Source organism: Rana temporaria, chromosome 3, assembly GCF_905171775.1.
Source record: "Rana temporaria chromosome 3, aRanTem1.1, whole genome shotgun sequence".
Taxonomy (NCBI): Eukaryota; Metazoa; Chordata; class Amphibia; order Anura; family Ranidae; genus Rana; species Rana temporaria.
In genome coordinates, this window is record NC_053491.1 from 33677643 (window position 1) to 33694664 (window position 17022).

Here is a 17022-nt window from a genome sequence, read left to right on the forward strand (position 1 = left end):
ATCTATCCTAATATTGTTTTTTTTTTGTTTGTTTGTTTTAAATTTAAGCTGAAAAAGTAGCCTACAGGCATGACCAACTTTTAAGTACACAATGGGGTTCATTTTCTAAAGCTGGAAAGTGCAAAATCAGGCTCACTTCTGCAATGAGCTTCCAGGTTTTATTACCAAAGCTTAATTGAACAAGCTGGCGTTAGAAGCTCATTGGTTTCTATGCAGAAGTGAGCCTGATTTTGCACTTTCCAGCCTTAGTAAATAAACCCCATTGTGTACTTAAAAGTGGGGTATGCCTGTATACATTTTCTTTTGAATTTCTAAAATAGAAGCAGTGCATGTAGTGTTGAATCTTAAAAAAAATCCAGTTTTAAGGAAAAATTGGATCTATGAAAAAAAAAAAAAAATATGCCATGCCGATGTCTTAAGAATTTGCACATATACTACGTATACTAACCTTATTGTTTGTATTATGATTATCTCCAAAGATTGTACGTTATATTTAGTGGGGCATTTGTCTGTAATACCCCGATCAAATAAATGCTGCATTATGACCATTGTACAAACAATACAGCGATCATTTGTTATGCTGAAGACATCCGCACAAACAAATAATAATAATGCACATAGAGTAAATTGGGTTGATTTACTAAAGCCAAATAGACTGTGAACTTTAAAAAGTGTAGTTGCTCTCTGCAAGTGCAGTTGCTCCAAAGCTTGGTAAATGAGGGAATGCTTTACTTTGCAAGAATACCCAATCACATGCAAGGAAAAAAAAAATGCATGTTTGCTTCCACATGATTGGATGATGGAAGTCGGCAGAGCTTCTGCTCATTTACTACGCTTTGGAGCAACTGCACTAACAGAGTGCAACTGCATTTTGCAAAGTGCACAGTCTATTTTCCTTTAGTAAATCAACTCCAATATGTTATGAGGGTCTACCTGCACACAAAATATATACAGGTGTTAGTCATTTCTCAGAAGAAGAATGATGAGTACAGCATGGCAGCTTATATTATTGGTGATCTGCTGTTTAAACTTTCTCAGTTGGCTATTAATTAATGTAAGAATGGTGGCATCAATGTTTAAAGTGTAACCAGTGGCCAGGCTATGGACATTTAAACATTTTCATGTGCTATAGAAGAAGTGAATGTTCTACAAACAGCCCTCAGTGACTTCCATAGCTGCAAAGCAGTTTATCCTTAAAGTTCACAGCAGAAGCACCAAAGTCATCGTCTCTGAAACCCAGCTCTCTGCTCCTCTAGCCTTCTCATTTCATATTCTAGGAAATGCCCCCCAATATCTATGCGAAAAACTAAAAGCTCACAACCCCAATCGCATTCTGCGATCCACAAACCAAAATCTACTTCAGATTCCCAAAGCCAAATACAGGTCCAAAGGAGAAAGAAGATTTGCGGTCCAAGGCCCCAGACTGTGGAACGCGCTACCAACCAGTATCCGGTTAGAGGAGAACCACTTGGCATTCAGAAGAAAGATCAAAACCCATCTCTTCTGAGATCATGGATACCAAGCGCCCAGAGGTGATTCAGTTTGCATGTGTTGCGCTATATACGTTTCTCACTCACTCACTCACTCACTCACTCAATGTATACTCAGGAACAGTGTAGTTGCTGAGAGAACCAACTTTTATTCAGTGCTTTTGCTGCGAACTTTGAGGATTGATCGCTCTGCATTACCTGCAGCTATTGAGCTCAGCAAAGGCCTAGAGCTCATTTACTGCTTGGTGCAAAATAAAGTATTCCACTACAGGCCCTCCTTTCTCCCTAATAATTGAACTCCGGGTGCTGGCTCCCACCGGTCGCTGGCCACTCCATAGATCCCACCCATAAATGAGGAAGCCACTCACCTTATTCAAGTATATTAAACTATCCAATGTACGAGCTGCTCAACCTGGTTCACATGAGCCCTAAACACATTTCCCTCTATCCAAAGCATAATCATAAATAATCATAGATTGTAATAAGCTCTGATGGAGTGAAATGCATTAGAGCTCCTGTGAACCAGGTGGAACAGTTTGCACATTTGAGAGTTAAATAAACGCGAATACGGCTTTTAATGGTGTGTGGCTTCCTCTTTTATGAGTTGCTTAGAATTTCCTGAATGTCCATATCTTGGTCAAAGGTTCACTTTTATGGTAAAGTAATAATGGGCAGTAATATTAGGGGATATTTTAAATATGTAATAGAAGTTAGTAAAGACCAAATAAGGAGAATTTCAATGGGGTGTATGTGTGATAAAGAGAATGAAGAGGAATAGAGGCCCTAGGCTATTTCACTAATTCATATATAAATTAAGCATTAAAGAGAATGATACAATGGGCCAGATCCACAAAAGGGATACGACGGCGTATCTGCTGATACGCCGTCATATCCCTGTTTCTATCTATGCGACTGATCCACAGAATCAGTTACGCATAGATAGGCAGAAGATCCGACAGGTGTAATAGTTTTACACTGTCGGATCTTAGGATGCAGTACCGCGGCCGCCGCTGGGGAGATTTTGCGTCGTAAACCAGCGTCGGGTATGCAAATTAGGAGTTACGGCGATCCACAACGGTTTTTCGCGTTCGCTACGTCGCCGCTAGTATAGTTTCCAGTCGCAAATTTACACTTTTTTTTGCTGCCCTAACTTTAGTCAGCAAGTGTATTGCTGTCTAAAGTATGGCCGTCGTTCCCGCATCGAAATTTAAAAATCAACGTCGTTTGCGTAAGCCGTCCGGGAATACGGAATTACGCTACGCGTGTCGCCGTTCGAAAAAATGATGTCACGGCGTGCAAAGCACGGCGGGAGTTTGGAAACGGAGCATGCGCAGTACGTCCGGCGCGGGAGCGCGCCTAATTTAAATGGGACTCGCCCCATTTGAATTGGCCCACCCTGCGCCGGCTGGATTTAGGATACACCGCCGCAAATTTCCTGGTAAGTGCACTAACTTGGAAAAATTGCGGCGGTGTAACTTAAATCCGAAAAGTTAAGTTGCGCCCGGGCTTCGTGGATCTGGCCCAATGTATCTATCTGTAAGCACTCCTGGTAGGTAGAATACACGTTTTTAAGGGAGTCTGTGCTAACAGACATACAAAGGGTTGCCATTGCTGACTTCCTTCCAAATGTACGAGAACAAGTGTGAAGATTAAAAAGTTAGAGTAAAGCCAGAGCTCCTTATCTTTATCCTTGTTATAAGTCATTGCCTCACAAAGTTTTGAAGCCAGTAGATCTGCTAAGTTGCTAGATAGCTAGTATTTTTCAATAGGACAACTGCAGCCTCCATATTCCCTCAGCACAGGTTTCAGTAAACTGATTTTACTAGATGATAATGCCCCTAACTTAAAAACACTTAAGTAAAAGAAAAAAAAATACCAAACACACACAGTTTATATAAACCATTTTACCAAATATCTAAGAAGCTCTTTCTGAAATAGTAATCTGAGACAAAATTGTTAATAGATTGTATTTAGAAATATAAAAAGCTATAAAAACTATAAAAAATTATATATTTTTTTGTTTAGACCAGGGGTGTCAAACTGGCGGCCCTCCAGATGTTCCGAAACTACAAGTCCCATCATGCCTCTGCCTGTGAGAGGCATGCTTGTAACTGTTAGCCTTGCAATGCCTCATGGGACTTGTAGTTTTGCAACAGCTGGAGGGCCGCCAGTTTGACACCCCTGGTTTAGACCATGTCTTCCTTTTCGGTTGTAAGTCATTTTAGCATAACTTTCCTCTCATTTCTCTGTTCACCAAATATATCCAGCACTATTATAGTTATCAATCCCACAATGGTTGTATCCAAAGATGCCTGGACCAGACTAAAATATATTTGTCTAAACTAAAATATTCTTTATCCACATACAAGGGCTTGACCAATAATAATGTAAAAGTGGGCATAACTTTTGTATTAACTTACCCAGGTCATTCAAATGTTATTTGTTGGTAGAGTAACTCTTCCTTTATAGCAACCTTTCTTTTTCATTTTCATTGCAGGTAAATAATGGATTCCAAGCAGAAGCATTGTGTTGTCATTGAGTTCTTGATGAAGGAGGGGTGCAAATTGTCGGTCATCCACAGAAGGCTACAGAATGTTTACGGAAATGACACTATTGACAAGAGTCACATGAGAAGACATTGCTCAATGGTGTAATTTCCATAAACATTAGGTAGCCATCTGTAGATGTTGTTTTCAATATCTTTTTATACATTTTTATAAACATTATTACATAATACCTGTACAAAAGTATGACAATTTCTCAGTATCTATACACATTATCCTATTCAACTGACCTGGGACCTTATTTTTTAATTTTGGGACTGCTATCCCTCACTTTCATCTTTGTTTTTTTCCCTTATCAGATTCGTAGGATCCCTTTAAAAACCCCTGTGTTTCTCATTCATTCATATAGACAGTCAAACACACACACACGCAAAGAAAAAAAATGGGTTTCTGTCTTCTTCCATCTACGGGCTATTGTTGTTCGTGCTGCTGTTATCATGTGGTGAAAGATATTGTGTTTTATAGTTTTTATTGATCTTGATGTTATAGATAATATTATATCCTATGTATTTGGTTGTATCTCTATTCCCGATACTTTCATAGATTTCGAAAATTTTACTCCGAAAATCTCTCACCTGTCCACACCCATACCAAATGTGTGCCATTGTTCCCCTGTCCTTAAGACATCTCCAGCATCTATTTGTAGATGTTGGACAGCCTGCATCAAGAACTCAATGACAGCATGTTGCTGCTGTTTGAATGTTTTTTTTTTTGCCTGCAATGTAAAAGAAAAAAATTCAATGCAGAAGAAGAGTTACTCTACCAGGATGTGAAAATTGATCTACGAAAGATAATAAAAAAGTTATGTTTACGTTTGCAGTACTTTTGGTACAACCCTTGTACAAGCTAGTCAATGAAGGTAAAAAAATAAAATAAATTAAATGTGAATAAATACCAGCAATATCACCATATGTAATAAAACAAAGGTTATTTATCATATTTACTGTATATGCAAATATGTTCCAGAATATATAGTGAACAGATTTTTAATTTCTTGTTTCAGCATTATATGATACCACAATACTCTGATAAGGTATAATACCCACATTTAAGAATCAAACACTAAATATAAAGGTGTGTTCTGCTTGTCAAATTTCCTGTTTCCTTCATTTGTACATCACCCCTTGAGAAGATGTACTGCAGGCCATAGCTACTGTCAGATTGGCATCCTGCCTAGATCTGCAGCTGTGCTTGTTTGAGAATGGTCACAAATACATGCTGCTGAGGTCATACAGAGCAAACTGCATATCCCGCTCACTAACTAGCTCCCTTCATCCTTGCATGCATAGATTGAAGAGGAAAAAGACGACAAAAAAAGAAAAGGGCAGAGATATGGTAGGCTTCAACTGGGATTTGCTGTGCTGAGAGATGTGCAGTGTCATATGCATTACAATCAGCTCCTTCGTAAAATTCTCAGCTTAGAGGTTAACTTGGATGTCAGTGTCATCTGTGTAGAAATTACTTGGAGAGAAAGATCTTCTGAAGTCTTAATACAACAGTCAATTCCACCCAGTCAGCAGGAAATGAACATATTATTTTCTGCTTTGCCTTTGCAATGAAATTGTGCCAATTTTTTTTCCTCCTATTTCAAGTTCCAACTTGTTGGCTGTCTTTGGGATCCGGCTAGCATTAATACCTTCGCTGTTACGGTAAGGAGATTTGTCATCTCCCAGCAGCTGTGTGTTAAACAAGAAAGAAGCCCAAGCTTACTTATGCTCAGGCGGCAAATCACTTTGCATTTTCCAGTTTCACTGTCAGGCAGATGAGATTGTTGAGAGTTAGGCTATGCCTGCTCTGTCTAAGATAATTGATTCTAACACTGGCCCATCAACATCAAATTTCACATTTTCCTAAATTTAAAACACAGCGTGATCAAAAAGCATATAAAAGCAATTCCAGTTTTTCCGTATCGGTCTACTTGGGCTACCTGACTCAGAACATTTATTAATTAAACTTGAAAGCAAAAACCAAGCCAAATTTTATTTTATTTTTTTGGCTGGAGTAGCATTAGAACTTTTGTCAGGTTTGTACTGCTGCCGTTGACCCCGCAGGAGACATTTCTCTTAATTTTCTGTCTCACTGTGTCACCAAGAAAAGGGAGAGAGAGTAAAAGAAAATCTGTTCATTGGTGACATAAGGGTTAATTTACTACAGACAAATTGGCTGTTTGCAAAAAAATATTGCATTTATATGTCTGTTCTTTCACACACCTGCTACTATATAAACTTTTATACACCTGAACAGCCTAAAAGAACTTGAGATGATGAACTACCCCCCGCAGAATGTTTGGGTCATGATCTTCGTTCTCTTTTTGTTTCCATGTCAAAATGTAAAAAATTACCATATGTCTGAAGCCTCGTACACACGACCGAGGAACTCGACGGGCGAAACACATCGTTTTCCTCGTCGAGTTCCTTGTTAGGCTGTCGAGGAATTCGACAAGGCAAGTTTCTCCATTCCAGTCGAGGAAATAGAGAACATGCTCTCTTTTTGGCTCGTCGAGTTTCTCGACAGTTTCCTCGACAAAAATGTACACACGACTGGTTTCCTTGGCAAAAAAATATCTCCCAGCAAGTTTCTTGATGGTTTTTGCCGAGAAACCCGGTCGTGTCTACGAGTCCTCAGATTGCATCCCAATTCTTGGAACAATACTATTTGAAATGTATGTTCTTTGCTTATCTGTAGCGAAATTGTATTGACTATACTTCTTTATGCATCTTCAAGTATAATAAAATATTATTGATATAAAAAAAAGACTGCTTTTACTTTGCAAAGAATCCCCATCATGTGCAGAGAAAAGCTTTTTCTCACTCACTAAGCTAAGAGAAAATTACAATGTGAAAATATACCTATAAAGTGAACAGCCTATTTGCCTTTAGTAAATCAACCCTGATGAAGAATACTCAGCTTCTGCTATTTCTTAGACATGTGCACACTGAAATATTTCATTTGGGATTTTCGTTTTCGTCCGAAAAATTAATTTATTTAGTTACTCCCAAAATTAGTTTTTATTTATTTTGTTTTTGGTTGGAAATTGCATTTGTCTGAAAATCCGAACGAATTAAGATTGAATCTGTCATTGAAGGTTTATGGTGTCTGACTGTCTGTCGAATGTTCAAAGAAGATTCGACAGAGCAGCAAAACTGTACAACGCCGCAATCATACTTTTCCGGTTGAATGTTCCGCCTACAAGCTATAGTAGAATTCTAATGTTATATGACTAGTAATAATTATATTTATTAATTATTATTACTAGTCAACCAACAATAGAATTTTTCTATAGCCTATGGGCCGAGCATTTGACCGGAAATGTATGATTGCAGCGTCGTACTGTTTAGCTGCTCCATCGAATCTTCTTAGAACTATCAACAGACACCATAAGCCTTCAATGACAGATTCAAAGTTTTTCAATGCTTTGTCGAATCTTTGTCGTTCATGTTGAATTGTCAAATTAGTTCTAGCTATTTTACTGCTTCTCCTCTTTGGTTACAATCAGCCAATAACATTCATCATCATCATTATTTTTATTTTACTTCCCCCACCCAATTCCAGCAGCAAACTTTTCTCTCTATAATGTTGAATCTTTTCTCTCTATAATGTCGAATCTTTCCTCTCTATAATGTCAAATCTTTTCTCTTTATCATATCGAATATTTTCGCTGTAGAATAATCTTGGACTAATAGAGTTAAGGTTAGGCACATTCGACCGCAACGAAAACGAAAATAAAGCATTTGTTTATGTCGGATATTTCGTTTTTCGTTTTCTGTGCTTTCATTATAGTTTGTTAAAACGATAACGAAAATGCCAAAAATTCGGACGAAAATGCATTCGGACGAAAACGAATGCACATGTCTACTATTTCTAGAACAGGACTACAGTACTTTGGCTGTTCAGATAGCTTCCTGCTGCCACTGGTTCCTAATTCTGCATACACACGATCGGAATTTCTAAAGAAAAAAGTCAGATGGACTTTGTGTGGGCCCCATTGGACTTTTTTCCGTCTGTGTTTAGAAATAGAACATGTTTTATTCCTATCGTCTGTGTGCAACTCTGACAGAGAAAAAACCCATGCATGCTCAGAATCAAGTCGACACATGCTCGGAAGCATTGAACTTCATTTTTCTCGGCTCATCATAGTGTTTTACTACGGTCGGAATTTGGTCTGACAGTGTTTATGCAAGACAGCTTGAACGGAATTCCAACAAATAATGTCATCGGATTTTAGGCCATTGGAAATTCGTGTGTACGGGGCATAAGGCAGTTCACTTTGCAAGGGAATTTGCTTCAAAGCTTAGTGAATGTGTTGAAATGTCACTTTGCAATAATACCTAATCTTGCACAATAAAAACAAACAAACAAACAAAAAAGAAAAACAAACAAAAAAAATGCATTTTTGCTTGAACATGATTAGATGATTGAAGTCACCAGAGTTTTAGCTTATTTACTAAACTATGGGGACAATTCCCTTTCAAAGTCAATACTCTCTTTGCATTTAATGAATCAACCCTATAGCCTGATAATGGTTCTCAAAATACAGTTTTAGGTAGATTTTGTCTTTAGGTTGAAATGTTGACATCTTTGCATTCAAACAGTATTACTCAAACTGGCATCCTTGCCAAAAAAGTAAGGGATAGTATTATTGTGGGAACAGAAAAGACACATTTGACTATAAGGACTTATGAGTTCTTCACATTATTATCTGCAAATTGGAGAGAATTTTAAAAGTAAATGAAATCAGAGACAATGCTTTAAAAATGAAATGTACCAGAGGAAGTGATCAACTAAAGTTTTGTCAGGCCAAAATTTGCCTCTTCTTTTTTTTTTTTTTTTTTGCTCTTAACATGATTGTGTGTGTACAATTAAGGTAGCTTGGTTAACCTGACAAACCTTGAGTGAACCACTCTAAAAATGTCTACATAGCATGATAACAAAAATGTCACCAGTTCAGTTAAATAAAAAAATGTCAGAAATATTTTTACATATATATATACATATACACACAGTAGAAAGGGATGGATATTTACATAAGCGGCACAGTGTTTTTTTTTCCCTTTATCATTCTTATAGCATTACAAACCACAGACATAAAACATTTGAAAGAAAAAAAAATATATACCATCAACAAAACAAATGCCTCAAATTAATTATTAACAAATAGGGAGCAAATAGGGAGCATACATATCTTCAGAAGCTGTGGATTTATCAACAAATATGGATAGAAGGAATATTATTGCAGCAGTAATCCAGATAATGAACATGTAACTGGTACTTGAAGGCCTATTCTACTGTGTCTGCTTCTTTACCAGAATCCATGCGGAATTCATGAACTTAGTTTGTTCTTTTTTTTGTAGAATGATTCTTTGAATAATATGCAATCAATAAAATGTTTACAGAATGCCCCTCTTTCGATTGCTTGGAATCTTCACTTGGGGTGTCTTTTCTCCCTCGGTACTCCAAGCTTGGATGGTATTATCATCTATTTCTCTCCATCACTGCTCAATTTTGTGAAGAAAGGATAACAGAGGCCTCTCTTGACCCCTTCTTAATAACTTTGCCTTTGTTGTTCCACAGACTCGTGAGCTTATCAGATCACATACACAGTTCACATGTTGAAGAAGCCACTTTCAATCCCTTAACATCAGAACCTTCATTTCATTCAAAGGCTAGTCAGCTCCTTTAGTTTTACATCCAGTGTTTTTATTTTCTTGCACAAGGCCTCATCTAGATGGTGTAAAGATTTAGGTAACAAATTACAGATTTTTTTTTCCTGCCTTTGAAAATCATATGTTTGCCATCTGTAGTGACTTTGTAGATTATAACAGAAAGTCATTATTTGAGTAATGACTACAATTGAACTGGGCTTAATGACCTTCTAGAAACCAGCATTTTCACTAGTAGTCTCCATAGTTTTATCTTTAACACACATGTTGGATAAAACTCCAATGTCTGGTACTTGCTGTGCCAACAAGACCCTTTAAGAAGTAAACGTTTTCGTTTTTTTCAGGAGTAGATAAAGAAAATTTGTATATCCATTTTGAAGCATTACATCTGGGGTAACATCAGTCAGTTTGCTTATACTCCCAAGGTAATCCCAATTTACGGTATTCCAAAGCTTGGTTAACCACCAAATCCAGTAGTAATTGTACATGCAACCTTTCACCAGTCATATATTGTATTAGTAGATGTTTTGCTCCTTTTATGTATTTGGTATGGTTATGAAATGTGATTCAGTTTATAGCTTAATGGGTTTAACATCCATTTCTTAACATCCATCTTTGAGCCAATCTATTCTCCATTCAAGTCTCTGATTAAGTCAATGGATTAAACAAGACATAATTCATTGAGTAATTAAAAAAAAAAAATGAAACCAAAAAAAGTTTACAATAATTTAGTGATAACGAAAGTTCCCAGTGTCATGTATATTATGCAGTTATGTTAATACTATGCTTTGCTAATGTAGTTAAAAGTCTGGCTTTAATGTTCTCTTGCTTTCTATGGGAAAATAAAATTAAGAATAGGACAATGACATGAATACATCCCTCATTAAAATGTCCTCCTCTATGCTTACATAAATAATAATAATAATAAAGACATTTCATTTTATTTATCTAGATTGTATCAATTATGAAAATAAATCTGTCATTGTATAATCAAGATACTTATATAATTATGAATTTAACACGACTGGAAAGTCACTGAAACCTGACTTCCCAAACAACTGTAATTCAGACCTGAGACACACTACATATAAACATAGACATCCCAAAATACACCAGAAGTAGGAGGGACACTAACAAAACTATCCATCCCTTACTAGACATTTCCCTTAACATTATTTTTATATTTGCGTACTTGTGAGAAAAGCATTATGCTCTCTGTAATACTGGTTAAAGGTAATAGGTACTGAAAATCACATTTTAAAAAAATTAAATCATATTGTCTATTTTTTTTTCTTGTACTGGTCACATATGCCATTATCTTAAAAATGTAAGAAAAAAAAAGAGAAAAGAAAAAAAAACATAAAAATATCAAGAACAAAAAATCTTGAATTGACTTAAACAAAGATACTGTTTTACCCGTAGGTACCAATTCCAGAAATCAGAAATCCTATACTCGGAGGATTTAAGAAATTATAAAAGATTTTCTTAAGTAGTTAAGTAGGTAAATGTCCAGCTTCCTCAAAAAAATGGCTGAATTGCTCTTCCTATCACACCCCAGCTTGACTCAATTTGTTGTTTCTCTTTGAGTACGCATGCGATTCATCAAACTGTTGTACTCCGTGAGACAATGCATTTGGTTGTTGCAATCCGCCACTGTGTATACAATAAAGGATAAATGCTCCACGGACTATGGCGTCATCTTAAGGCTTGATGCCATTGTGGAGGTTTTGAATAGGATTGTCTTTATGCATTTAGTTGAGTACTGAGCTTTGCACACTGAAGAACTGAAGCAAAAAAAGACAACCACGTTTTTCAGTGGTGGAATTTCAGTTCCCAACTCTTGTTCTTTACTCAATCTGTAACAGCAGAGTCTTCCAAAATGATTGTATTGGTGGAAGATGTAGACAAAAAAATGAATCTGCTTTTACAGATTTCTTTCTGTGTTGTTATATGTTGCAGGCACTTAAGTTTTTTGTTTTCATATTTTTTCATTTTTGATTTTTTGTTTTTTTAATATGAAGACATTTTTTGTTTCTTGGAAAGGCAGGAATAAGGAAGAAAAGGGTAACTAGGGTCAGAACAATTTCACAAATGGCCTTGGTTAGCCCAGGATGTCTAAATAAATTGGAGAGGCCTTTCCTAGGGCTTGAAGAATCTTGTAAATTTCTTTGATGTTTAACCGCAGCTGAGGCTCTCTCTGCCAGCATCCCAGCATAATGTCATACACTTCCTTTGGGGCCACTCTTGGTCTCTCCAGAACACGTCCTTGTGTGATGCACTCAATAACCTGAAAGAAAGAAAGCATAAGACAGGAAATATATTTAATTGCAAATTGAAAAAAAAAAGGCAGGATAATATGTAACAGCATGTCTAGGACATTGGGAAACAAAGACACCAAAACAAATCTTTTGAAATCACATGACTGATAGCTACAGTAAAACCTTGGCTTGAGAGTAGCTTGGTCTGAAGCCCTCTACACACACAGGCCAGAATCTCGTCAGGAAAAAATCCTAATTTTTCCTGACGAGATTCTTGTCAAGAATCTCCTGCCGCCCGAGTGTACAGACACTCCTTTCAGAAGAACAGCGGTTCTCTTGAAAGGCAAGAACGCGGTGACGTCATCGCGTACGACGAGCATGCGCTCGTCACATTCGATACCGTCGCCGCCATGCACCCTACCTATGCCTAGGAAGCTACCGCGCATGCGTCAAAGTCATTTCGAGCATGCGCGGGTTTCCCCAGCGACAGGTAAGTATACACACTCTCGGGTTTCTCGGCAGGAAAGCTGCAGAGAATCTCACGATGAGAAAATAGAGAACATAATCTATTTTTTCTCATCTAGATTCTGGGCAGTTTTCTTGTCAAGAAACCTGAAAGCCTCGTACACACGCTCGGTTTACTCGGCAAGAAAGCTCTGCCAGCCAAGTAAATTGAGCGTGTGTACGAGGCTTGAGAGTGTTTTACAAGACAAGTAAAATGCTTTAAAACATTTTGACTTGACAAACAAGATATGTCTTGATTTACAAGTAACGTCATGTCACAACTGAGTATAAAAGAGAAGAGAGGTGTCTCTAATTGTAGAAAAATGGTTACATTTAATGAAGGTACAACATTTAGCAACTCAAATCGTTGATGACTAAAACAGGCACATCTGAGGCCCCATACACACGACCGAGGAACTCGACGTGCCAAACACATCGAGTTCCTCGTCGAGTCGGCGGGCCGACTTTTGCCATTGAACAACAAGGAAATAGAGAACATGTTCTCTATTTCCTCGCCGAGGTCCTCGTTGGCTTCCTCGGCCGAAAGTGTACACACGGCCGGGTTTCTCGGCAGAATTCAGCTCTGAACCGAGTTTCTGGCTGAATTCTGCCGAGAAACTTGGTCGTGTGTACGGGGCCTAAGTATGCAGGCATCTGGGGTAAAGCTGTCCACATAGACCATCCTCCGCACCGCCATCGACGTTATCCCTTCCACGCTGTGCTCCACGTGCTCTTCAAGCCATGCATTTAAGATCTCTTTACTGCAGGGTAGTCTTCCCGTTCATAATTGCAGACTGACAGCTATGAGAGCTGACGGTGCAGAGGGTGGTCTATGTGGACAGCTTTACCCCAGATTTCTGCATACTTAGATGTGCCTCTTTTAGTCATCAATCATGTGTGTTGCTAAATATTGTACCTTCATTAAATGTAACCATATTGCTACACTTAGAGGTGCCTCTCTTTTCTTTTATACTCTGTAACTCCTGTTGGATTTTGCTTCTAATCCCCTTGTGGAGGCGGCCATTTGTGGATGGAAATTTTATGGTTACACAACCTGGTCACATTGCTATAATCTTTTTATATGGACTATAAATCGAAGGACCTATGAATAAATAGCTGTGGAACAAATCATCTGAGTTTCCATTATTTCTTATAGGGACATTCACTTTGATATACGAGTTCTTTGGATCACAAGCATGTTTCCGGAGTGAATTATGCTCGCAATCCAAGGTTTTACTGTAGTTGAAAAATAAATAAAATGACTAGTGGGTGACTTTTTTCAGAAAATGCATTCACCTATACTGAGGATATTTGCATACTCATTTTTTTTCTTCTTTGAACAGCTGACTAAAGAAATATAAAATACAGCCTTTCTCATCCTTATTACCATGGACGAACCCTTAAAATAATTTCCAGGTCTCTTCTGTTTCGTCTAGCATGGAGGTTGTTCTGTTTTTCTTTGTGCGCACAATTCACTTTCGCCCTCGAGAGCTACTCTCTTTGGTGTGGTTATTTCTAATGTACATTCTACACTACAGACCATACATTATCTTGTTCATATAATGGATAACTTTATACTCTTGGTTATTCGCCTGCTCTGCTGCTTGGAATACAATATTTTGTTGCTATTCCCTTTTGCACTGTGTACAAATTGTTACATTTGTATCTTGTGAAATTTCGATTACAAATTAAAGCAAGAAATAATTTCCAGGTCTCGGGGGGAACCCATGTCTATAATTACTATATCTACAGCTCATAGTACATAAGCATGAACAGTAAGCTGAGATATAAGAATGAATAAAATAAGACGGCACTGAAAACGGTGCCCACTTCTATTGGTGATAAGAGACCCCTTATATTGGTAGTCAATGGGAGATAGGGGTCCAAACACTGGTAGTGAAAGAATAATCCATACAATGGCCGTTAGTTGGAAGAATGCCCCCTTTACCAATACAGTAGTTAAAAAGTGTTGGATAATGAGTTTATGGGAAATATCCATTAACAGTTATAAATAACATTATAATTATAAATATATTTTAGTTAGATGAACATATTTAAATTATTGAGTGTCATGTTGGTGTTACTCTAATTAGTTTTCCACTTCAAAGGTCTGACTTTTTGTTTCCCTTATCAGATGGGTGGTAAACAGCAGCCTTCTTTGAATCATCCAATCAGGCGGTGCCCAATATACATTTGCTAGGTACAGTGACCAATTAGGGAGCATTATATTAGCCACATTACAGAAAGGAGAGGGGAATATAATGCTTTTTCACCGAGCTGGCCACTTTCTTTGTATTGGGACACACAGCAGTCAGCATGACCAGACCTGAAGTTGAGAGGTAAACTAAATCCACACAATGTATTGTAAATATGGTTTTGTGTGTAATTTGTAAATATCAAATAAGCCAGGGGACTTATACTGTACATTGTGTTGTAAATACTGTTTAGTGTGTAGTTTGTATATATGATATAACCCTACCAAAAATGTGTATTGCAGATGGAACTGCGTCTCAGATCTAGATGTATATATGTACATTTTCCTACAATGATTGATGTGTCTTTACATATATGGTACATGGAAAATAGTTAAAGTGGTTGTAAAGGCACAAGTTTTTTTTTTTACCTACAGAGTGCGGCAACCCTCCCAGCCCCCTAATACTTACCTGAGCCCCCTCTTGATCCAGCAATGTCCAGGACAGCCTTGCCTCTCCAGGGACTTGCACTCCTGATTGGCTTTTGGCAGGAGCCATTGGCTCCCAGTGCTAAGTTGTCATGGCAACAGAGCTACCTGCGATTCACGCTGGTTCCCAAGTCCTTCCAGCCACCAACATCTTGGCCAGTGCTGCACGCCATCCGAAAAAGCCCTTCCTGGCTTTGGTTCCCTTCTGCCGGCTTCCGGTTTTGGTCCTCATCGGCTATACCATTCCCACCCTACACCGTTCCGTTGCTGTGACTTGTAGTGCCTGTTTCCATTAAAGTTACGTTGGATTGGAGTGCGGCTGTCCTGATCATCTTTTGTTCTTAATTCCCACCCTGCACCTTGTGGCAACCACACTCCTGATGACAGCCTAAACTAGGAGAGTGGCTTCACACCCGCCCACAGACAGCCGCTTTTCCTCTTCCTCACAAGCACACCGGGTGGCACAGCAGGCTGACTTGTGGAGAGCGACTTGTCATCCGTTTGGCTGCCACGCCTCCCCTCCTCTTTCAGCAGCATGCCAACCTTTCCAAATCATGCCTGTAAGCTGGTCTGCCATCCGGTTCAACATCTCTCGGGGCAGCAGGAACATTGGCACCCCTTATGCTGCACTGTTCCATCGATAGATGCCATCAGCTTCTCACTGCTCATGGGGACCTCAAGTGAAACCATAGGCTAATTTTAATCAATTTATATCCCTTCTTTTTATTCATTATTTCAGCAATGATCTTCAGATTGAGTTTGCAGGATCATTATTGAATAAACGTGTTCTTGTTCATAATCACTGCTATTGAGAGATTTATCTTGCATTAACCCATTGAGCGCTGGCACCTTTTGTTTGGGCTTCCAGTGCTGTCAATCACATCTGGTGAGCCAATCAGGAGACGGAGGGGTCGGGGTCGAGCCACGGCTCTGTGTGTGAATGAACACACAGAGCAGCAGCGCAGCTCTGGTGCCCCCCCTAGCAATCTGCTTACTGTGGGGGTATCCAACAGGAGGGAGGGGCTAGGATGCTCTGTGCAAAACCACTACACAGAGCAGATAAGTATAACGTATTTGTTATTTTTTTAATTTAAAACAAGACTTTAATATCACTTTAACAAAAGAAAAAAGATAATTAGTGTCAGTGGTTTTATCCGGGAGTCAGACATTGCCTTTTGCTCAGGGAACCCCCTAGTAGCCACTGGATGAGCCTTAGGGATCCACAGAACCCTCATTGAAAATGGCTACTCTAACAGATCATATGATTGCAAAGGATTTTCATTGTAGGAAACCTGTTGCAGAAATGCTAGCAGCTAAGAAACAAAATCATTTTAGATGTTGTTTTCATATTTTGAGCAGTGAATAAAACTGACTTTATATATTAACAGTCTATGCTCCTTCAGAAAGCTAACAGTCTTTACAATAACGAATCAGTGTTTATTTATGACCAGAGCCTCAGCCTCTACTGCTGCTGTTCTGTTGATTCTGTTCACTGGTCAAGAAGCGTACTATAGATGTAATCAGACTAGACGTTGCTCTTGTTTGTTCTCTGGTCTGTAAAGTAAGGCTGTCAGTTTTCTGTACTGGCAGAAGTAATTTAATGTTTAGGAGGGCTGCATTTATAATAATTTCCCTTGTGTGTAAATGTACAGCTAGTCCTATGACCACTAAATATCCACCTATCCGTGCATCAGAAAGCCCCCCATCAATTCCTTTCTCTTTCCTTACCTCTCTACTCATCTGTTTGCTTTATTCATGCTGTTCAAACAGCTTGCAAATTATTTCTTTAACCTGGTGCTGTTTTATCCACTCCCATACCCACATCATTTTGTTTATTTGCCATTTATTTTACACAGCATTCCACAG

At 38.4% G+C, this 17022-nt stretch overlaps 1 protein-coding gene across 2 annotated transcripts in view; it reads right to left on the reverse strand.

Moving 5' to 3' along the window:
- Window positions 1-11719: 11719 nt before the first annotated feature.
- NTRK3 (neurotrophic receptor tyrosine kinase 3) overlaps window positions 11720-17022 on the reverse strand; it is a 936199-nt gene continuing 930896 nt past the window's right edge. For both annotated transcript variants that reach the window (XM_040342395.1, XM_040342396.1), the window contains one exon: window positions 11720-12001. In XM_040342395.1, coding sequence (XP_040198329.1) covers window positions 11816-12001 — 186 coding nt within the window. In that variant the 3' untranslated portion in view covers window positions 11720-11815. The remainder of the gene's footprint in view (window positions 12002-17022) is intronic.